The sequence below is a fragment of the Moschus berezovskii genome, chromosome 1 (assembly GCF_049115385.1).
Source record: "Moschus berezovskii isolate FMDL1 chromosome 1, NW_MosBer_1.0, whole genome shotgun sequence".
NCBI lineage: Eukaryota > Metazoa > Chordata > Mammalia > Artiodactyla > Moschidae > Moschus > Moschus berezovskii.
In genome coordinates, this window is record NC_142460.1 from 103,988,582 (window position 1) to 104,013,351 (window position 24,770).

At 39.8% G+C, this 24,770-nt stretch overlaps 2 protein-coding genes across 2 annotated transcripts in view; one reads left to right on the top strand and one right to left on the bottom strand.

The window, feature by feature from the left end:
* The window catches only part of C1H3orf70 (chromosome 1 C3orf70 homolog), a 109,700-nt gene that overhangs the window by 34,314 nt on the left and 50,616 nt on the right, over window positions 1–24,770 (top strand). The window lies entirely within an intron of this gene.
* LOC129545076 (COMM domain-containing protein 6) lies at window positions 19,945–20,385 on the bottom strand. The gene has a single exon (XM_055408879.2). The coding sequence runs from the start codon at window positions 20,366–20,368 to the stop codon at window positions 20,087–20,089; it is 282 nt and encodes a 93-aa protein (XP_055264854.1). The 5' UTR covers window positions 20,369–20,385; the 3' UTR covers window positions 19,945–20,086.

A 24,770-nucleotide genomic window follows, 5' to 3' on the forward strand; every position in this document is an offset into this window, starting at 1 on the left:
TTTCTGATTTACTTCACTCTGTATAATAGGCACTAGTTTCGTCCACCTCATTAGAACTGACTCAAATGCGTTCTTTTTTTATAGCTGAGTTATATTCCATAGTGTTATATTCCATGGACCGTAACCTCCTTTTCCATTCGTCTGCTGATGGACATCTAGGTTGCTTCTGTGTCCTGGCTATCGTAAACAGTGCTGCAGCGAACACTGGGGCATGTGTCTCTTTAACTTCTGGTTTCCTCGGTGTGTGTGCCCAGCAATGGGATTGCTGGGTCGTATGGCCATTCTATTTCCAGTTTTTTAAGGAATCTCCACACTGTTCTCCATAGTGGCTGTACTAGTTTGCATTCCTGCCAACAGTGTAAGAGGGTTCCCTTTTCTCCACACCCTCTCTAGCATTTATTGCTTGTAGACTTTTGGATAGCAGCCATTCTGACCGACGTGAGATGGTACTGCAATGTGGTTTTGATTTGCGTTTCTCTGATCATGTGTGATGTTGAGCATCTTTTCATGTGTTTGTTAGCCATCTGTATGTCTTCTTCAGAGAAATGTCTGTTTAATTCTTTGGCGCACTTTTTGATTGGGTCATTTATTTTTCTGGTGTTGAGCTACATGAACTGCTTGTATATTTTGGAGGTTAATTCTTTGTCAGTTGTTTCGTTTGCTATTATTTTCTCCCATTCTGAAGGATGCCTTTTCACCTTGCTTATAGTTTCCTTGGTTGTGCAAAAGCTTTTAAGTTTAATTAGGTCCCATTTGTTTATTTCTGTTTTTATTTCCATTACTCTGGGACGTGGGTCATAGAGCATCTTGCTGTGATTTATGTCAGAGAGTGTTGTGCCTGTGTTTTCCTCTAAGAGTGTTATAGTTTATGGTCTTACATTTAGATCTTTAATCCATTTTGAGTTTATTTTTGTGTATGGTGTTAGAAAGTGTTCTAGTTTCATTATTTTACAAGTGGTTGACCAGTTTTCCCAGCACCACTTGTTAAAGAGATAAGTCTTTTCTCTATTGAATATTCTTGCCTCCTTTGTCAAAGATAAGATATCCATAGGTGTGTGGACTTAGCTCTGTGGTTTCTGTTTTGTGGAACTTTCTATTTCTGATCCATAGTTGATTGAATCCATGGATGCATAGCCTGTGAAAATGGAGGGCTGACAATATTGATCACCTTTTGTTTGCCAAGCACTGCACTAGATTTGTTCGGAGATAAAAAGAGTGAAAAACAGACTTTTCCTTAAAGGAATTTAGAATCTCCCAGAGAGCTGGAAGAGAACGAATTTAATGAGTACCTACTGTGTGCTGGGCAGAGTGTTAAAAGCTTTTACATGCATTATCAAACATGATCCTCTGTGAGTATCATTACCTCATTTTGAGGTACAGACAGTACTGGGGTTCAGAATATGGAGTCAACAGCTTGACTATTTGGATATAGACTCCCCCAATATGATTTCATGCAACAAATAGGCTACTTCTAGGGAGATCAATTTCCTCATCTGTAAGATGTAATAATACAGCCAACCTCACAGAGTTATTGTGAGGATTTAATAAATTAATATGAGCAAAGGGATTAGAAAATGTGGCACATAATAGGTGTTTAGTAAATGTCATTATTTACAGATGTGGAACCTGAGACTCAGAAGTTAATTAACTTGCTAAAGGTTAAATAGCTGAAGCTTAATTGATGGAGATAGAATTTAACTGTTTCTTTCCCTTCACCTGTACTCAGTGGACATTGATATAAGACAATGGTATTCAGAGAGTTTGAGAGGTATAAATGGTTAACAGTAATTCAGAAGAGGGAGTACTTAATTCTGCATTGTTAGATAAAGGAATCCTTAATTGGATGTATTAAGGATAGATGAGGAAAATTCCACTTGGGAAAGGGATATTCCAGAAGGAAACTTCAATAAAGCAGGGACTATGTCTTAATAATCTTGTAGTCTGGGTGCCCAGAACAGTGACTGGAATGCAGTGGACACTCAGTAGATGGTTATTGAAACTGAGCTGAGCAAGTGGGGAATGGAGAATGAGCATTGAGGGTGAATGGGTCAAGCTTGGAGTCTCACTTCCTTCCTTATTTGTCCTGGAGAGGTTGACTTTTTCTTTTCATCAGTCTCAATAAGGAATGACCTCAATTACCCATATCCTGTGTCAATGTCAGTGTCAAGGGGCTTCCTTCCCTCATAGCTCAGTTGGTAAAGAATCCGCCTTCAATGCAGGAGACCTGGGTTCGATCCCTGGGTTGGGAAGATATCCTGGAGAAGGGAAAGGCTACCCACTCCAGTATTCTGGCCTAAAGAATTCCATGGGCTGTGTAGTCCATTGGATCCCAAAGAGTTGGACACGGCTGAACTGAACGACTTTCACTTTTACTTTCTTTGTGTCTGAAAGTGAAAGAGGAGAGTGAAAAGTTTGGCTTGAAGCTCAGCATTCAGAAAACGAAGATCATGGCATCTGGTCCCATCACTTCATGGGAAATAGATGGAAAAACAGTGGAAACAGTGTCAGACTTTATATTTTTGGGCTCCAAAATCACTGCAGATGCTGATAGCAGCCAGGAAATTAAAAGATGCTTACTCCTTGGCAGGAAAGTTATGACCAACCTAGATAGCATATTAAAAAGCAGAGACATTACTTTGCCAACCAAGGTCTGTCTAGTCAAGGCTATGGTTTTTCCCGTGGTCATGTATGGATGTGAGAGTTGGACTGTGAAGAAAGCTGATCGCCAAAGAATTGATGCTTTTGAACTGTGGTGCTGGAGAAGACTCTTGAGAGTCCCTCGGACTGCGAGGAGATCCAACCAGTCCATTCTAAAGGAGATCAATCCTGGGTGTTCATTGGAAGGACTGATGCTAAAGCTGAAACTCCAATACTTTGGCCACCTCATGCGACGAGTTGACTCACTGGAAAAGACTCTGATGCTGGGAGGGATTGGGGGCGGGAGGAGAAGGGGACGACAGAGAATGAGATGGCTGGATGGCATCACCGACTCGATGGACATGAGTTTGAGTGAACTCCGGGAGTTGGTGATGGACAGGGAGGCCTGGCGTGCTGTGATTCATGGGGTCGCAAAGCGACTGAGCGACTGAACTGAACTGAACTGAAGTTAAAATCAGTTAAGGAAACACTTTCACTGTACTTTGTTATTCTAGTTTAGCAGAAACTGGAAAAGAACATCCGATAGGTAAAAACAGTTGCTTTCCTTTCTTTGAAAATGTATAAACCAAAACATTATTTACTATTCTTGCCCACAAAGTTAGTGAGTCTGCAGGTTTGGAAAGAAAAGGCGGAGACAGAGACTTTGTATCTGAGTCTTAGATGATTTAGTTTGTTACCACCAAAAATGGCAAATGGAATAAGTAGGTTTGAAGAGAGTAGATTGGGTAGAGGAAGCTATGCTGTGTTTAGATTTATTTCAGATTTAACTCCCAGTGCAACAAATCATATATATGTGTGTGTAGATATATATGTATGTATGTATGTATGTATGTTGTTGTTGCTCAGTCATGTCCGACTCTTTGTGACCCCATGTACTGCAGCACGCCAGGCTTTCCTGTCCTTCACCATCTCCTGGAGCTTGCTCAAACTCATGTCTGTTGAGTCGGTGATGCCATCCAACTGTCTCGTCCCCGTTGTCCCCTTCTCTTCCTGACTTCAATCTTTCCCAGCATCAGGGTCTTTTCCAGCGCATCAGCTCTTTGCATCAGATGGCCACAGTATTGGAGCTTAAGTTTCAGCATCAGTCCTTCCAGTGAATATTCAGGGTTGATTTCCTTTAGGATTGATTGGTTTGACGTGCTTGCAGTCCAAGGGATTCTCAAGAGTCTTCTCCAACACCACAGTATGAAAGCATCAATTCTTTGGCTCAGCCTTCTTTATGTTCCAACTCACATCCATACGTGACTACTGGAAAAACCATAACTTTGAATATGGACTATATGCCTTTATAGGCAAAGTAATGTCTCTGCTTTTTAATACTCTGTCTAGGTTTGTTTTAGTTTTCTTCCAAGGAGCAAGATTCTTTTAATTTCATAGCTGCAGTCACCATCCATGGTGATTTTGGAGCCCAAGAAAATAAAAGTCTTTTACCATTGTTTCCCCATCTATTTGCCGTGAAGTGATGGCACTGGTTGCCATGATCTTAGTTTTTTGAATGTTGAGTTTTAGCCAGTTTTTTCACTCTCCTCTTTCACATTCATCAAGAGACTGTTTTGTTTTGCTTTCTGTCATAAGGGTGGTGTCATTTGTATATCTAAGGTTCTTGATATTCCTCCTAGCAATCTTGATTCCAGCTTGTGCTTCATCCAGTCCAGCATTTCACATGATGTAACTTTGCATAGGAGTTAAATAAGCAGGGTGGCAGTATACATACTTGACATTTTCCTTTCCCAATTTGGAACCAGCCGTTGTTCCTTGTCCAGTTCTAACTGTTGCTTCTTGACCTGCATACAGGGTTCTCAGGAGGCAGGTAAGGTGGTCTGGTATTTCCATCTGTTGAAGAATTTTCCATGGTTTGTTGTAATCAACACAAAGGCTTTAGTGTACTTCAAAAAAAGCAGAAGTAGATGTTTTCCTAGAATTCTCTTGCTTTTTCTATGATTCATTGGGTGTTGGTAATTTGATTCTGGTTCTTCTGCCTTTTCTAAATCCAGCTTGAACATCTGAAAGTTCTCAGTTCATGTAATGTTGAAGCTTAGCTTGGAGGATTTTGAGCATTACCTTGCTAATATGTGAGATTAGTGCAATTGTGTGGTAGTTTGAACATTCTTTGGCATACATATATGTGTGTTTGTATAGATAGAGGGAGTAATTTTTGTTGTTTTGATGTCACAGCATAGGAGTTCTTAATCTCACTTTTTGTATCCTGCTTTCAAAGGTGTATGTTGTTTCTGGTTGCTTATTTTAACGTTATTGAAGATAGCATCTTACTGGCAAGTTTTTTACTGCTTTAAAAGGTTTTTAGGATAGGGTAGGGATAAATTGTCGAATGATTTCTGGGGTTAAATATATTCCTCTCTCCCTGGATGTATACTGTTTCTTCGTGACCTTTTAAAATATTTTTAGAGGCATTGTTTTTACAACGATAGTTGCTGCTTAGTTATCTCAGAAATAAAGGATATATGTATTGTGAATAATTTATTTACAACAGAGTAAAATTCATTTCTGATTAGGTTTTAGAAATAAGAATTAACTGTTTTATAGATTTGTGGATCCTAAAGGTACAACATCTGGTTTGATGAAGTGTTTCACTTTTTACTCAATTGTTTTATTATTTTATAAAAGCACTCACTCAACTCTTCAGAACTGATGCACTTAAAAAAGTCTGTATTGTGGCACTGAGTACCATGGTCCCGTTTCAAGGAGAAATTAGCTGTCTTTAAAAAAACAGCATTGGGCTCCCGGCGGCGCAGACGCGAGAGACGCCCGGCTCCCGGCGGCGCAGTCGCGAGAGACGCCCGGCTCCCGGCGGCGCAGACGCGAGAGACGCCCGGCTCCCGGCGGCGCAGACGCGAGAGACGCCCGGCTCCCGGCGGCGCAGACGCGAGAGACGCCCGGCTCCCGGCGGCGCAGACGCGAGAGACGCCCGGCTCCCGGCGGCGCAGACGCGAGAGACGCCCGGCTCCCGGCGGCGCAGACGCGAGAGACGCCCGGCTCCCGGCGGCGCAGACGCGAGAGACGCCCGGCTCCCGGCGGCGCAGACGCGAGAGACGCCCGGCTCCCGGCGGCGCAGACGCGAGAGACGCCCGGCTCCCGGCGGCGCAGACGCGAGAGACGCCCGGCTCCCGGCGGCGCAGACGCGAGAGACGCCCGGCTCCCGGCGGCGCAGACGCGAGAGACGCCCGGCTCCCGGCGGCGCAGACGCGAGAGACGCCCGGCTCCCGGCGGCGCAGACGCGAGAGACGCCCGGCTCCCGGCGGCGCAGACGCGAGAGACGCCCGGCTCCCGGCGCAACCGACCACGTGCAGAATCGTGGCTGAGAGGAGCTGCCCCGCACCCAGGGTTAGGGCTGTGGCCGAGAGGAGCTGTACCACGTCCAGGAGGCGGTGGCTGCTTGGGCACCGGAGGGCCGAGAGGAGCTGATCCACATTCAAAGCAGGAGGGGCGGCCTTGAGGAGATACCCCTCGTCCAAGGTAAGGTACAGCGGCTGCGCCTTGCTGGAGCAGCTGGGAAGAGGTACTCCACGATCAAGTGGAATATAAGAATCCAGTGTTCTGGGGAGGAAGGAACAAGATGGCGGAGGGATAAGACGGCGAGACCACTTTCTTCCCCACAATTTCATCAAAAGAACATTTGAATGCGGAGTAAAGTCCACAAAACAACTTCTGAATACTGGCAGAGGACATCAGGCTCCCAGAAAAGCAGCCATTGTCTTCTAAAGGAAAGAGAAGAAATCAAGCTCCACCCACCAGAACACTGACACATGCCTCCCTAACCAGGGAACCCGGACAAGTCACCCGTCCAACCCCACACACAGCGAAGAAACTACATAATAAAGAGAACTCCACAAACTGCAAGAAGAGGGAAAGGCCACCCCAAGCAAAGCAATATAAGCAAGATGAAGAGGCAGAGAAATACCCAGCAAGTAAAGGAACAAGATAATTGCCCACCAACACAAACAAAAGAAGAAGATATAGGGAATCTACCTGATAAAGAATTTCAAATTTTGATGGTGAAAATGATTCAAAATCTTGAAAGCAAAATGGAGTTACAGATAAATAACCTGGAGAAAAGGATTGAGAAGATGGAAGAAAGATTTAATAAGGACTTAGAAGAAATCAAAAAGAGTCAATATACAATGAATAATGCAATAGATGAGATCAGAAACACTCTGGAGGGAACAAACAATAGAATAACAGAGGCAGAAGACACGATTAGCGAACTAGAAGATAAAATTGTAGAAATAAATGAAACAGAGAGGAAAAAAGAAAAACGAATTAAAAGAAATGAGGACAATATTAGAGCCCTCTGGGACAATGTTAAACGCTCCAGCATTCGAATCATAGGAGTCCCAGAAGAAGAAGACAAAAAGAAAGACCATGAGAGAATACTTGAGGAGATAATAGTTGAAAACTTCCCTAAAATAGGGAAAGAAATAATCACCCAAGTCCAAGAAACCCAGAGAGTCCCCAACAGGATAAACCCAAGGCGAAATACTCCAAGACACATATTAATCAAGTTAACAAAGATCAAACACAAAGAACAAATATTAAAAGCAGCAAGGGAAAAGCAGCAAATAACACATAAGGGGATTCCCATAAGGATAACAGCTGATCTTTCAACAGAAACTCTTCAGGCCAGAAGGGAGTGGCAAGACATACTTAAAGTGATGAAAGAAAATACCCTACAGCCCAGATTACTATACCCAGCAAGGATCTCATTCAAATATGAAGGAGAAATCAAAAGCTTTACAGACAAGCAAAAGCTGAGGGAATTCAGCATCACCAAACCAGCTCTCCAACAAATGCTAAAGGATCTTCTCTAGACAGGAAACACAGAAAGAGTGTATAAACTTGAACCCAAAGTAATAAAGAAAATGGCTACGGGATCGTACTTATCAATAATTACCTTAAACGTAAATGGGTTGAAATTTTCAAAAAGGCTAGGAAACAATTCTCATAGCCATCAATAGTTCAGTGTTGAGTTCATGAATAGTTTTTAAAGTTTGGGACAAACTGTAGTATTTGCTATTTGAAGTGCTATTTGTAATTGGCATATTACGATGTAACATTGGTCTTCATTTCCAACTTAAAACGCCTAAAAATGCCTAACAGGTTTTTAGATTAGTGAATTTTAGTTGAAATGTATTTTACGATGTTACTAAACCTGCAGAAATATTGAAATATTTCAGAGAACTTATTCACTGTACATTTAATTTATTTTATTTATAAAAGTTATGAACTGTAGAAAGTTTTACTTGTTGGGTCAAATGCTTGTTGCTTCAAATGCTTGTTGCATTTGAAGTGCTAGTTACAAGAAAATCAAATACCTTCAATGTATAAATGCTATTAAGTTTTTAAAGGACTCTGGAGTATAAGTAAGTTTGTTTAAAGAAATTTAGTCTATTCAACCTGAATCAGCTCTGTCAAACATTAATTAAAAGCCTCATTTTAAAAAAATAAATAAATAAATAAATAAATAAATAATGGTGGTGGGAGGGAGGGTTGGGAAGCTGGCTGGAGGTGGAGGTGGTGAAGTTTATAAATCTAATTAAAAATGAAGTTGCATTTCCATTTTCCAGATCCACCCATCCACCAGCGTACTGTGTCACTAGACATTATGTACGATTTTACTTTGCGACAGAAACCATTACATTTAAAAATTCATTACAGCAAGGTGAGTTAGACTCATGATGGATGCAGCTTTAATTCTGCCATATATTATTACAGTTAAAATGTAAATGATGAAAAGTATTTTGTGCTTATCAGCATTTATGTGGAAATGTGTTTTACAGTGATATATGATGTTATATTTCTATTATTGTGATGAAAAAAAAAGCAATACAAAAAGACGAAGTGTTTATTAAAACATGAAAAAAAAAAAAGAAATAAATGGTTTTGCAGCACTGAAGAGATTATAGAAAGTAAATAAGCTAGATCAGACCTGTTTTATGTAGTAATTTTATAGTTTATTTTAATTATTTCAGTTGTAAAATATTGTTATACTGTTAATTAGTTCTGATTGTTCATATTAAACTATTGTAATGCAAATAAATAAATAAAATTAAAACAAGAAAAAAAAAAAAAACCAAACAGCATTATTTGTCAAATTAAATTAGTGTTGCTAATTTATTATTGGTTTTGTTGCTTGTGTATTTAACTTGAAGATTAGTTTCTGATTTGTACTTGTATAAGAGCTATAAGCGTAAGAGGCTTTACATAGTTTTATGTTTGTTTTTCAGTGATACTATACTAATAAAAAAATTGACATTAGCCTTGAGGGAAAAATTTTCTGGGCCAAATAATCCCGTAACCTTAACTCATAAAAAATGTTTCTCAGTTTATTAATACTTGTGTTGATCTATTCTATATGTTCTTCATATGCAAATTACATAGATTTTTTTTTTTTGGAGGGAATAATTTTACTTAGACTTAAAAAAATAGTGTTTTTTTAAAAGGAATTGTTTCTAGATCTTAGTTCCTTTTTACAGGGAACTAATTAACTACTAGTTAATTGTATCTTCTCAAGGTGTTAGAGATTAAGACTTTAAAAATTGAGATAAAAATATAAAGAACTTGCGGTTTTGCAATACATTTAGCTTTTCAGTAGTACTTCCTTATTCATTGTCTCATATATAGGCCAACTTTTTAAACTGATTAATTTCTCTCTGTAAGAGTTAGCTTATTTTAGTTTTAGAATGAGTTAGATATTTTACTTTTGCTTTTATATCCTGTGGTTCTGGATAGACGGCGCATAATGATCTTCAGGGGTATAAAAGGGACACCTTAGAGAAGGTAATGGAAAGGTATTCTCTGTTATTCCTGGGTATGAGATAAGGGAGATGGGGAATTTCAATAGAAAAGGTAGATAAAAGATACCTGGAAAACTTTCCTGAGACATTAAAATGGATTTTTTAAAAGCTGTAGAATCTCCTCTGGAGATTTGAAACTGAAGATATTAAATAATACATTTGTAGTGTAATTATCAGTTCAGTAAAGGAATAGACAAGAGATCTCTTGCGTGTTTATGACGAATTTATCAGTGGACCATGCGTTCTCCCCTGGACTGCTATTTTGGCCACATGACTGTGCAGTTGGACAGCTCTTCTCTTAAAAGGGCTTAGTGCTCAGTTTAATGATTTGCTGTTGTTGGCTTAAAAGTTTTAAGCTTTGAACATGGGACCTACATTCATTTTCATTTTATACTAGGACCCATAAGTGATGTAGTCGGTTCTGCCTTTTCCTACGACTGTTCCACTCTAGGCAGAGAAACACATATGGCCTTAATATAGAAGAAAATAATACCTGTTTGCCATGGTTGTTTGAAGGTATGATGAGCTACATGTGAAAGTCCATTCTGAGTCTCTTCGGTATCCGATGTGACTTCTGTTTTCTGTTACATCCCTATTCTCTCTTTCCAGCTGCTCGTACCTGGAGGCACCCAGAGAAGTTGTTTGGGACTCCGCGTTCTGACATTAATGACCTTGTTCTAGAGCCATTTTGCCGCATATCCCTGAACTTCACTTGTCTGAAAAGACAGCTCCTTCAGTCTGTGACTCCCATATCCCTTTTATCATCTTGCAACAAATTCTCTAAGCTGTCTTACCTAGAAAAGGAGCCTGGAGCTTTCAGCTGTAGAGTTTTTATTAGCTACATAAAGACACTGGCAGCTTGAACCCAAACCAATGTATTATGTCATTTGATATTTTTTAAATTCAGGAAATTAAGTTAAAGAGTGGTTTTAAAGGAAAAAAATTTGTAAGAAACTGTTTTTAAAAGTTGAGCATTATAGAATTGTAAGATATTTATCATTTTTAACCTTCACTTTTTTCGGTGGCATCCTTTTCTGCTTACCATGATCCGTGCTTTCTTTTCCTTTTTAGAAAGTCAGGTTCATTGAAGGGTAACTCAGTAAAATTCACACATTTTTATGTATACCCATCTATGAAATTTAAACATATATAGTTGTATAAACATCACCACACCAAGGTGTAAATATTTTCAATACCCCCAAAGTTTTCCTCAAGCCCCCTTGTTATCTCTCCCCCAACCCTAAAGCAACCTTTAATCTGTTTTGCTCCTTATAGTTATGCTTTTCCAGAATGTTTTATAAATGGAATCATACAATATGCAACCTTTTTACTATAGTTTTTATAATATTCCAGAATGTTATATAAATGGAATTATGTAGTGTGTAGCTTCTTCCACTTAACATAATGCTCTTAAGTTTCATCCATGCTGTTGAGTGTATCAGTAATTTGTTCCTTTTTATTGCAGTTTCGTATTCCATTGTATGAATGTACCAGTTTGTTCATCAGTTGTTGGACACTTGGGTTGTTTCCAGGTTTTGACAGTGAAGAATAAAGTTTCTATAAACATTTGAATGCATGTTGCGGTGGAGATGCATATTTTTATTTCTGTTCAGTAAATATCTGGGAATAGGATTGTTGGGTTGTATATGTTTAATTTTCTAAAAAATTGCCAAACGTTTCCAGAGTTCAGTTCAGTCGCTCAGTCGTGTCTGACTCTTTGCGACCCCATGAATCACAGCACGCTAGGCCTCCCTCTCCATCACCAACTCCCAGAATTCACTTAAACTCATGTCCATCGAGTCGGTGATGCCATCCAGCCATCTCATTCTCTGTCGTCCCTGTCTCCTCCCACCCCCAATCCCTCCCAGCATCAGACTCTTTTCCAGTGAGTCAACTCGTCGCATGAGGTGGCCAAAGTATTGGAGTTTCAGCTTTAGCATCAGTCCTTCCAATGAACACCCAGGATTGATCTCCTTTAGAATGGACTGGTTGGATCTCCTTGCAGTCCAAGGGACTCTCAAGAGTCTTCTCCAACACCACAGTTCAAAAGCATCGATTCTTCAGCCCTCAGCTTTCTTCACAGTCCAACTCTCACATCCATACATGACCACGGGAAAAACCATAGCCTTGACTAGACGGACCTTTTGCATTCACACTATCAATGAATGAGTATGCCTGTTGTCCTACATCCTTGTCCGCACATGGTATTGTCAACTTGAAACAACAGTCCATTTCAATATGGGTATAGTAGTATCTCATTGTAGCTTTAATGTGATTTCTCTAATAACCAGTGATACTGAACATCATCTCATATACTTATTTGCTGTCTGTAATCTGATCAAACAGTTTGCTCAGTTATTTGTTGTATGTTTTTTGCAGTTAGGTTGTGAGAGTTCTTTATATATTATGGATTCAACTCCAACTCCTTGTCAAGTACGTGTTTGCAGATTGTTCTCCTAATCTGTGGATTTTCTTATAGTATGTAGAAAGGAGTTTTAAATTTTGATGACATCTAGTTAAACTTTCATTTTTTATGGTCCATGCTTTTGTGTTCTATTTAAGAAATCTTTGCCTATTCCAAGATCACAAAGATTACCTCCTATATATTCTTCTAGAAGTTTTACTGTATAAGTTTCGTGTTTAGTTGGCTCCTACATTTCAAGTTAGTTTTTGTATATAGTGTTGGGTATTAGTTGAGATTCGTTTTTTTTGAAACGTATGGATATTCAGTTGTGTCAGTGCCTTTCATTGAAAACTGTCCTTCCTCCATTGAATTGCCCTGGTGTCTTTATTGGAAATCTTTGACTGTAAGGATGCTAAACTCAGTATTCTGTTCCATTGATCTGTGTCTGTCCTTTCACCAGCACCACACTGTCTTAATTACTATGGTTTTATTCTAAGTCTTGAAATCTTCTTTTTCAAAACTGTTGATAAATACACATTTTAGAATCGACTTCTCGATTTATAAAAGAAAGCAAGTCTTCTGGGATTCGAATTACATTTGCATTGAATTTGTAGATCAGTTTGGAGAGATTTGATTTTCCTTCGTGTATTTTGAAGCTCTAATGTTAGGCTTAAATATTTAGGGTTATTATGTCTTAGTCAGTTGGCCCTTTTATGTAATATCCCTCTTTATCCTTGGTAATAGTCCCTGTACTGAAATCTACTTTGATGTTATAGTCACTCAGTTTCCTTTTGGTTAACTTTTGTATAATATAGTTTCTTTTATCTTTTTACTTTTGACTAGTTTATGTCTAAATATTTAAAGTGGGTGTTTTATAGGCAGCCTATTGTTGGGCCTTGCTTTTTTATGTAGTCCAGACATTGTAACTTTTTGATTGTGCTATATGATCTTGGTTACTTCTCCAGCCTCACATATCTCATTGCACTCTCCCTCTTCATTATTCTCACATCAGACTAGCCTGAATTCCGATCAGGACTCATAGAACATTCTTTCTTGCTATAAGCCATTGTTCTTGCTATTGTCTCTGCCTTGAATATTCTCACACCACATGGCGTCCTACCATCTCTCCTCCCTCCAGCCTCCTGTGCTGTAAGCTTGTAATATAACACACACCCTTCTTTTCCTTCATGCCATCCCTTTTACATACCATCTCTTCACAGACGCCTTTCCTGACAATCCTGTCTCGAGTAGGCCCTCTCTATTCTTTGTAACAGCATCATGCTTTTTTTCCTTTCTAATCACAGTCTGTGTATTTGCTTTGGATGTCTGTTTGTTTACTATATTCTCTTCCTTCTCCCACTGGAATGCCAATGTTGTGTAAGTAAAGGAATCTGTTTTACACTGAATGTTTAACATTCAGTAATACAATGATATATAATATATGTTTATTGAATGAATGAATACTTTTTCAAAACCTTGCTCTTTCTGGGTGTTACATGACCATATATAGGTACACTTTTCCCATTGTATATATTATCCATTAGGCAGAGATGTATTTATACTTGCTGAATTACCCTTTGCCAATTAGCTGTCATGTCTCTCAAGTAACCTTTAGTAATGTTAGTGTTCTGTGACCTACTATAGGATCTTTAGAAGACATTTATGAAACTTAGCTTCATTTTTCTAAAAGTACCAAACTTCTGAAAAATGAAGATACAAAGACAGAAAACTAAAAATAGATTAGCGATGTACTTTTAAATTCAGCATTGGATTAATTGAAAGCCTACCTCAAAACTTCATAATCACTTAAACATGCCTTTTTAGTTACTAAAATATGGTACACTGTTTGATCTGTCATGACTAGCAAAGTGGTAGTAAACTAGATGTTAGAGCCAGTGTATCACCAGTCAGTCATTAGGATCAATAAGCATTGTTGGTGGGAAGAGGGACAAAGTCTGTTTAGAAAGTAAGTAATACTTTTTATTTTTGAGGGACTTTAGTGAGGACTTATAATGTTAAAGATGATGTATTAAAGAGTAACTTATCACAATAAGAAACTTCTCTGGTAGATAATGGAGTAAGAAAATACAGGAATGTCCTTCTCCTGCTGCAAACATGGATACATTTTGGGTTAAATATAGCAGCGAGAAAAAAGTTTTTCATGCATGACCATGTTTGAAGACAGGAAATGCAAATTTCTTTATGCCGGAGGGAACTCAAGAGATTGCAAGTTAAAGTCTAAAGGCCCATGAGACAGTAATTGGACTGGATGTTGGCCTGTGGGGTTTTACCTCAGGTCAGGGAGTTCGAGTGGAGAGCATGGGCTACATGTGTTAAGTAGAAACTAGAACAAGACAGTTTCCTAAAGAGTATTTTTATCTCATGAATCAAATCAGATACAGGAAAGAAATTGAAAAAACATTTCTCAATTAGTGTAATCCAGTTCTTGCTGTTTTCCAGTAAGAAAGTGATCTGGCCGTGGGTTTTCCAGATTTGAAGCTGAATCTGTTCCCATTACTCTTTTCTAAAAAAATTTTTATTTTATATTGGAGTGTAGTTATTTTATATTGGAGTGTTGTGTTAGCTTCAGGTGTACAGCAAAGTGATGCAGTTATTCATATATATGTATCTGCTCATTTTCAAATTCTTTTCTCATTTAAGTTGTTACAGAATATTGAACAGAGTTCCCTGTGCTGTACAGTAAGTCCTTGGTTATCTGTTTTAAATATAGCAGTGTGTATATGCCAATTCCAGACTCCAGAGTTACCTGTCACCTTTTGCATTGCCTCTGGTAACAATAGGTTTGTTCTTGAAGTCTGTGAGTCTCCTTTGTTTTGTAAATATGTTCATTTGTGTGATTTTTTTTTAGATTTCCCATGTAAGTGATATCATATGGTATTTGTCTTTGTCTTGACTTCATTTAGTGTGATAATATCTAGGTCCACTTGCTGCAAATGGTGCAATTTCATTCTTTTTAATGGCCGAGTAATAGACAGCATATTAAAAAGCAGACATTACTTTGCCAACAAAAGTCTGTCTAGTCAAGGCTATGGTTTTTCCAGTAGTCATGTATGGATGTGAGAGCTGGACTATAAAGAAAACTGAGCGCCAAAGAATTGATGCTTTTGAACTGTGGTGTTGGAGAAGACCCTTGAGAGTCCCTTGGACTGCAAGGAGATCCAATCAGTCCATCCTAAAGGAAATCAGTCCTGAATATTCACTGGAAGGACTGATGCTGAAGCTGAAACTCCAATACTTTGGCCACCTGGTAGGAAGAGCTGACTCATTTGAAAACACCCTGTTGCTGGGAAAGATTGAAGGCAGGAGGAAAAGGGGACCACAGAGGATGAGATGGTTGGATGGCATCACCGACTCAATGGACATGGGTTTTGGTGGACTCCGGGAGTTGGTGATGGACAGGGAGGCCTGATGTACTGCAGTCCATGGGGTCACAAAGAGTTGACTGAGCAACTGAACTGAATAGTCCGTTGTATATATGTACCAAATCTTCGTTATCCATTCACCTATCAGTGGACATATAGATTGCTTTCATGTCTTGATTATTGTAAACAGAGTAGTGGTGAACATAGAGAGGCATGTATCCTTTTGAACTGTATTTTTTCTCCAGTTGTCTGCCCAGGAATAGGATTTCTGGGTCATATGGTAGTTCTATGTTTAGTTTTATAAGGAACCTCCATACTGTTCTCCAAGTGGGTATGCATTCCCATCAGCAGTATAGGAGGGTTCCCTTGTCACCACATGCTCCTCAGCATTTATTGTTTGTAGACTTTTTAATGATGGCTGTCTATGTGTGAGGTGATACCTAATTGTAGTCTTGATTTGCATCTCTGTACTAATTAGCAGTGTTAAGCATCTTTTCATGTGCCTTTAGCCATCTGTATATCTTCTTTGGAGAAATGTCTCTAAGTCTTCTGCTTGTTTTTCAAATGGGTTTTTTATTTTTTTGATATTGAGCTGCATGAGCTATTGATAAATTTTGAAGATTAATCCCTTGTCAGTTGCATCCTTTGCAAATATTTTCTTGCATTCTGTAGGTTGTCTTTTTGTTTTGTTTATGATTTCCTTTGCTGTGCAGAAGTATTTGAGTTTAATTAGGTTCCATTTGTTTATTTTTGGTTTTATTTCTGTTACTCTTAGGACACAGGTCAAAAAAGATATTGCTGTGATTTAGTCAAAGAGTGTTCTGCATATGTTTTTCTCTAAGAGTTTTATAGTATCTGGGCTTATACTTAGCTAACTTTAATCCATTGTGAGTTTATTTTTTGAATGGTTCTAATTTCATTCTTTTACATGGACCTGTTCAGTTTTCCCAGCACCATTTATTGAAGAGATTGTCTTTTCTATGTTGTAGTCTTGCCTACCTTGTCATAGATTAATGACCATGGATGTGTGGGTTTATTTCTGTGCTTCCTATCCTGTTCTATTGATCTGTGTTTCTCTTTTTTTGTGCCAATACCATACTGTTTTGATGGCTGTAGCTTTGTAGTATAGTCTGAAGTCAGGGAGCTTGATTCTTCCAGCTCTGTTTTTCTTTCTTAAGATTGCTTTGGCTGTTCAGGGTCTTTTGTGTCTCCATACAGGTTAAAATATGTGTTTTTAGTTCTGTGAAAAATACCATTGGTAATTTTATAGACATTGCATTGAGTGTGAATTGCCTTGGGTAGTACAGTTATTCTGACAATATTGATTCTTCCAATTCAAGAACAGGATTAATTCTTTCTACCTATTTGTGTCATCTTTGATTTCTTTCACCAGCATTTTGCAGATTCTTTACCATCTGAGCCACCAGGGAAGCCCATAGTTTTCAGAATACAAGTCTTTTAGGTAGGTTTATTTCTAGGTATTTTATTCTTTTTGATGTGATGGTAAATGGGATTGTTTCTTTAATTTCTCCACTACACCTTTTGTTGTTAGTGTATAGGACTGCAAGAGGTTTCTGTGTATTAATTTTATATCCTGCAGCTTTACCACATTCATTAATAAGCTCTAATAGTTTTCTTCTTCTTCCTTGGGTTTATCGTACCTGCGACTCTCTGTGCTTCTTGGACTTGCTTTCCTTTGCCATATTAGGGACTTTTTCAGCTATTATCTCTTCAAATGTTTTCTCAGGTCCTGTCTCTCTCTCTCTTTTCTGGTACCACTATAATGTGAATGTTGGTGTGTTTAATGTTGTTTCAGAGGTCTCTTAGGCTGTCCTCATTTCTTTTCATTCTTTTTTTTGTTTCATGGCAGTGATTTCCACCTTGCTATTTTCCAGCTGACTTACCCATTCTGCCTCATTTCTGCTATTGATTCCTTCCAGTTTACTTTTCATTTCAGTTACTGTATTCTTCATCTCTCTGTTCTTTAAGTTTTTCTATCCCCTTTCTTGGGATAGATTGCCTGTCTCTACTTCACTTAGTTGATCTTCTGCAATTTTACCGTACTCCTTCATCTGAAACAGAGCCCTCTGCCATCTCATTTTGTGTAACCCAGTTTCCGTTCTGCTGGGTTGTAGCTCGTTTCTGCTGTCAGTTCCCTAGTGGATGAGACTGTGTAAGAGGCTGGTGCAGGCTTCCTGGGGAGTGACTAGTTCCTGCCCACTGGTCAGTAGAGCTGGGTCTTGCCCCTCTGATGGGCAGGGCCGTGTCAAGGGGTGTGGTTAGCAGGCAGCCATGTGCTCAGGAAGACTTTTAGCAGCCTGTCTGCTGATAGATGGGGCTGTGTTCCTGCCCTGTTGGTTATTTGGCCTGAGGCACCCCAGTGCTGGAGCCTGTGGTCTCTTGGGTGGGATGAGGTCTTGGTGAGAAGATGGTGGCTTCCAGGAGAGTTCACACCAATGAGCACTCCCCAGAATTACTGCTGCCAGTGTCTTTGTTCCCACAGAGAGCCGCAGCCACTGCCTGCCTCTGCAGGAGACCCTCCAGTACTAGCAGGTAGGTCTGGCCCAGGCTCTCATGAGATTATTGCTTTTTTCCCTGGGTACTGGAGTGTATGACACCTAGTGTGCTCCCTCCACAAGTAGGGTTTCTATATCCCCCAGTCCTATGAGTTCCTGGCATCAAATCTTGCTGGCCTTCAAAGCCAGATACCCTGAGGGCTTCTCCAAATGCCAGACCCCCTAGGCTAGGGAGTTTGATGTTGGGCTCTGAACTTTTACTCCTGCTGGAGAGCATCTGTGATATAGTTATTTTCCATTTTGAGTATTGCGTCTAGCAGGTATGGGATTTGATTTTATCGCATTTGAGCCCCTCCTTTGTCTCGGTGTGGCTTCCTCTTTGTCTTGGATGTAGGGTGTCCCATGGATGGAGGAGCCTGGTGGGCTGCAGTCCGTGGGGTCGCTAAGGGTCAGACACAACTGAGCAACTTCACTTTCAGTTTTCACTTTCCACTTTCACACATTGGAGAAGGAAATGGCAACCCACTCCAGTGTTCTTGCCTGGAGAATCCCAGGGACGGGGGAGCCTGGTGGGCTTCCATCTGTGGGGTCGCACGGAGTTGGACACGACTGAAGTGACTTAGCAGCAGCAGCGGCAGCATTTTTTTGGTCAATAGTTGTTTACAGTTGGTTGTTACTATGGTGTTTTCATAAGAAGAGGTGAGCTCATGTCCTCCTTTGCCTTGTCTCTGTTTATACCTGCTATGCTCTGATTGCCTTTCTGACTGCTACAAAACGTTGTTGACATCCTCTGTGAACTTCTGTCAAGGTGGTCGTTCCTCTGTGTTTGACGAAATTAGAGGAGTATCACGGTTCTATGAGTTGGTGAAGGAAGATATTCTGTGCTCTTGGCCTTGGGTGTTTATGTCCTTGGTCCTTGAGTGTCTTTTTTTAGGGATCTTGTCTGTAAACCATATAACCTTCAGTCTCTACTTCCCACACACAGGAACTGATATCCTCAATAAGCATCTTTTCTGCTCCCCACTTTTGAGTGTCTTCCCTGGAGCTGTGGAGGATGACACAAAGGGTAATAAAGGGCGGGGGGGAATAGAGGAGGAGGAGGTGCAGGCAGAGGGGAGCTGAGAAAGTGGCTGCTTCTGCAAGTAGTGAGATGTCTTCAGGCAAGGCCAAGTGGCAGCAGCAACAGAGTGGGTCTGTGTTGCTAAGAGGCTTTTAGTCTCTTTCTCTCCTCTTCTCACAGCCGAAGAGGAGGAGAATGGAGGGTGCTTGGGAGAGAGGCTGTGGAGGGGTGATTGGCTAGGAGTCATGAAAGTAAAAGTCGCTCAGTCGTGTCCTGATTCTTTGTGACCCCATGGATTGCAGCTGGGCAGGTCCTTTGTACATGGAATTCTCCAGGCAAGAATACTGGAGTGGGTTGCAGTTTCCTTCTCTAGGGGATCTTCTTGACCCTGGGGTTGAGTTCATGTCTCAATGCATTGAGAGTCTCCTGCATCGCAGTCAGATTCTTTACCATCTGAGCCACTAGGAAAGGGGTTGTCTTTGGGTGGTTTTTTGAAGAAGACACTTCTCTCCTCTCCCCATCACTCTTCTTTTAGGTCCTATCCGTGTCCTCTCTCTCTACCAGTTTTCATTTTACTGCATTTTAAATAAAGTTGTAGATAGAGAAAAGGAGAGTCACCTGGCTATTGACCTTTTATTGGTTTCTTGAAAGCTTTGGTTGTTCTGGGTTTAGGAGAGAGTGACTTGTAAGTAGGGCAAATGTGTAGTCATTTATGAGCTGTGATAGAAGCAGCCAAGTAACAAAAGCTTCCATCTTTATATTGTTTTAATTATGTCCATTAAAGAGTCATTGGAAGAACATTTAATGTTTCCAAAGTCTGGAGGGATAGATGTGTTAAGAAAAATGAGGTTGCTTTAGCAACTAACTCTTCTTTTCAATATAAGGACCTAAGAGAAATTTACAGAAGTCATTACCATCATCTGTAAAAGGGATAAAGTCATTTTCTGGCAAATTCTTAAGTTAAAGTATCCTTTCAATAATGAAATAACATGGTAGAGTGGTTCTTGAGATAATATCATTATGACTCAACTTGCACCGAGTACAACATTCAACTTTCCTATTTTCTTAGAACTGATTTATTATTTTATTTATTTATTTATTTGTTTGTTTGTCTGATTTTTTTATTATTATTTTAAAAAGTGGAAAACCAAAAGTATAATTTTCATTCAATAAATATCATTCGATCCTTAAGCAGCTTTGTTGCAGAAAGTGAAGTCCGTGATTTTAGATTATTTTCGGTTTAGAATCAATTTTCACACAGTTTCAATAACTGCAGCAATTTCCTTGAATTGTCTGTAGAAATTCTGAAACTGTGGGATTGTCATTTCAAAGGACTTGTTCTTCACTTGGCCTGAATGGTCTGCCACTTTGAGCACCACTGCAACATAAGGATACTTGAGAGATCTGCAACTGTCGGAGCTCACAGCCATACCCAGCTTCCACTGAAAATCTATGAGCTGGTTGGTGACCTTGGACTTGGCATCCAACTGGGGCTCACTGGACGCCTCCATAGCGCGGTTCAGGACTCCCACCATCCACTCTGGTGGACGCGCCCAGGCAGAACTGATTTATTATTTTAAATTGTTTTTTTAGATTTTATATAGTGTTCTGATACGGGTTTTAAAATTTTGTTATTAAAGCACACCAAGAAGAAGTAACATTTTTTTAAAAGCAATTTTGTTAAGTCACAGTCCTTTGTGAAGACCTTCAATGTAATTGAAATGTCAGTGTTTATTTCCAGCTTTATTTTATCCCTATAATGTTTTCACTAAGTAGAGGTTTGTGCAGACAGTTGTGAACCTATGTAATTAAATGCAGTATATGCACATCTGTATGCACTGAAACCTTTACTGAATGCCCCTCTGTGTTAGGCACTTGTGGTACCTACAGAGCATATACAGATGATAGACACAACCCTTATTGGGAGAGTCCGATAAATGGAAAACTACCGTTCAGTGTATATGCCATATGAAAATATATCCAGGATGCTGTGAGAGCACAGAAAAGGAGTATCTAACTTAGACTTAGGGATCAGGGAAGACTTCCAGGGTGAGGGATACTGAACTGAGTTTTAAAGGAAAACAGGAACTGACCAGGTAAGGAAAGGAGGGTCTTTACAGATTGGAGATAGCACTGTGAAAAGACTTGTTAGATGTAAAAGAACATTCATTTATTTGACAGATACTTATTGAGCATCTGCTTTATGCCAGGCATATGTAGTACCTCCACTGGGGACGTACGTGAGCATGAAAACACACACTTCCTGTCCTAATGGCCCTTACAGTCTGTGTGGAGAAAGATGAATAAAATAGTCACATACATAATTGCAAATGCTGTGACTGTGATAAAAGCAGTGAAGGAGAGGTTTAAGGTGCTATGAGAACATTTATTAGAGTAGGGGTTGGGGCAGTGGTCCCTGAGGAAGTGACATTGGACCTGACAACTGAAGGATGGGTTTGTAAACAAATATTATGCACAGTTGTATTGATCTCACTTTTACTCTTCTTATGAAACATAGGTTCATGGAAATGGCTAGAATGTAGGGTCTGTATGGGAGAGGGAAAGGAAATGAGGCTGGAGAGGTGGGCAGGAACAAGATCATGGAAGGCATACCATTGTAGGACATTTTGTTTTTATCTTGAGGATGATGGATATTGTGAACCATTGAAGGATTTAAAGCCAGGCTAAGAGAAACAGCATCAGATTTGTATTTTAGAAGGGTCTTCTTGAGAAAGCTTACTGTGGAAGATTGATTGGAGAAGGCAAGATTATATTAATAAACCTACCTGTTTCTCTGCCAAGTAATACATGTTAGGTTCTGTACCTTTAATTAACATTTTAGTTCCTTCATTTCTGCGCTGTCAATGTCCACTCTTTTGTGTCTTCACTTATTTATTTTTGGTGGTACATATGGTAAGAACCATGGTTTTTACCTTTAGTTGTGGGCATAGCTTCTGAGGACTTCTTATAGGTATTACAAGGAGGAAATGTATTTCACGTATTTTAAAGTGCTATGTCATGGCTCCAGAAATAATTACTGATTAATGTTTTCAGGAGGGAAAAACAAGAAATGACTGGGTTATGCTTATATTTGCATTTTTATTGACAAGGTTGCTGATTTTAAAAGTAAGAGCTTCTGCTTCAATGAATGACTGGTAATAAATATTAATATTTCCTTAACTGAATTTTCTTATCTGAAAATTCAGAATGTTGGACCAGCTGAGCTCTAATGACCTCTCTGGCCATTGTAAACTGTGATTCTGTATTTGCTCTTTCAAGAGGTAGTCAGTTGCACTTTGGCTTTCTTCACTGACAAGTCAGATTAAGGCAGTGGTTTTCACCAGTGCATGATTTTGCTACCTAGGAGATACTTGGCTGTGTCTGGAGACATTTTTGACAGTCACAACCAGGTGGTTGCTTCCCATCTAATGAGTAAAGGCTAGGGATGTAGCTAAACTTTTTAGAATGTATAGGATGGCTCTCCACAAAAAGCATTATTAACAAACTTTTGAGCATGATGGATATGTTATGGAATAGACTGTGGTGATGGTTTGACAGAGCATGCTTATTTCCATACTCATCAAGTTGTGTACATTGCTTACATTAAAATATGTATAGCTTTTTGTATATCAGTCATAACTCAGTAAAAGTATTTTTTTTTAAGAATTAATTTTCCATCCCAGAATGTTGGAAAACCCAGAAATAAGGTTGATGAAAGTTCCTTTGGTTAAAATATAATTCTTCAGTAGATGTGATATTCTCTTTCTACCATTGTCTTGGTCACCTTGGGCTGCTGTAACAAATATGCCACAGGCTGGATGGTTTAAACAGCAACTATTTATTTCTTACAGTTCTGGAAGCTAGAATGCAGAGATCAGGGTGCCAGCACAGTTATGTTCTGGAGAGGGCCCTCTTCCTGCTTTATAGATGGCTGCTTTTTGCTGTGTCCTTACATGGTGAAGAGAGATTATTTCTCCTTTGTCTCTTATAAGGGCACCAGTCCCATTTATGGGGGCTCCACACTCATGACCCAATTACTTCCCAAATGCCCCACCTCCTAATACTATCACATTGAAAGATAGGATTTCAACATATGAATTTTGGGTGGACACAAACATTCAGTCCATAACAGCTATAACATTTATTTGCTCCTTTGTTCATTCATTCACTCTGAACATTGCCAAATCACTAAGCACATCATCTTTCTTTTTCTGTGATATTATGAAATACAGAGGAGGTCTTGTTGAGATATCTGAAGGACTCAATAAATAGCATTCCTCCTCTTACACTGAGTTCTGAAGCAGTTGAGAAGTAAGACAAGAATCAGTATCTGGGAACAAAAATATCACCCTTATTCTAATAAAATTGAAGTTAGAGGATGCAGCTTATATTTGCTGGCAGCTAGGCAGTGGCAAGCCACTCCAGTACTCTTGCCTGGAAAATCCCATGGATGGAGGAGCCTGGTAGGCTACAGTCCGTGGGGTCGCTAAGGGTTGGACACGACTGAGGGACTTCACTTTCACTTTTCACTTTCACACATTGGAGAAGGAAATGGCAACCCACTCCAGTGTTCTTGCCTGGAGAATCCCAGGGACGGGGGAGCCTGGTGGGCTTCTATCTATGGGGTCACACAGAGTCGGACACGACTGAAGTGACTTAGCAGCAGCAGCAGCAGCAGGCTTCTGCCAGCTCAGAGTTGGAAGGCTTATCCACCCAGTCGTAGCAGCACTGGACTGAGGTGAGTGCCACTGCAGAGACTGTCCCGAGAGAAGTAGGTCAGACTTGTGTTCTGTGGTCGACTCATTTCCAAGAGGTAAAAGGAGGGAGCTGAGCCAAGTGTACATAGTTTATTAAATTTGTTAAGTGGTAAACCATTCTCTCTTTCCTTGGATGGAAGGAGGAAAGGCATATAGAGGGCCAAGAGTTTGATACTAATTGAGCTCCCTCTATAGGACACATGGGGCTTCCCAGGTGGTCCTAGTGGTGAAGAATTCACCCGCCAGTGCAGGAGACATGAGAGATGTGGGTTCGATTCCTGGATTGGGAAGAACCCCTGGAGGAAGGCATGGCAACCCCTCCAGTATTCTTGCCTGGAGAATCTCATGGAAAGAGGAGCCTGGAGGGCTACAGTCCATAAGTATCGCAAAGAGTCGTACATGACGGAAGCAACTTAGCACATATAGGACAAATAGGGAAAGAAGCAGATACGTTCTCTGTAACAGGCCTCGATAAATGCTAGGGGGCTGTGGTATAGAATCTACCCATACCTTGAATGTCTGCAAGGTCTAGAAAGGGACAGTTTTTTTTTTCCCTTTCTGGATTTATGTGCATTTATTGTGTTTAATCTATCCATTAGTTAACCTACAGTCAGATGACTACAGCTAAAACTAGGAAAAATGAATTAGAATTTTAGATAATAAAAGAGATCTTACAAATTACTTTTACTAGTGAATTATAATCTTGGTTGCACATTGGAATCACTTGGGAAGCGTTTAAAAAATATTGATGCCAAGGCACCATCCCAGACCATTTGAAATACAATCTTGCAAGGTAGGACCTGGGTATTGCTGTTTTCTAAAAAGCCACTCAGAGGATTCCGCTGCATAGCCAAGACTGAGAATCACTGATCCATTCTGGCCTTCTCATTTTATCCACAAAAACTCTCAGAGAGTTTTGGTAACTTGCCTAAGGTTATAATTATAGTGAGAGCTGGAGTAAGAATCTGGCCTTCTGCCTTGGAGTCCAGTGCTTCTTATTGAAAACAAATCTTTTGGTAGGTCTGCCTTTTTCTTTTTCTTCATAATTTTAGCTCAGCAAAAGAACTTGCAAAAGCATGTCAGGAATGCTGGCTCTGGTACTATCTGGCTAAGTCATTAGACTTCAGTTTCCTTACCTTTTAAAATGGAGAGGTTAGACAAGATCATTTTCAAGGTTTCT

Excerpts from the sequence above, each read along its gene's own strand:
- LOC129545076 (XM_055408879.2), bottom strand. The coding sequence starts at position 20,368 with ATGGTGGGAGTCCTGAACCGCGCTATGGAGGCGTCCAGTGAGCCCCAG.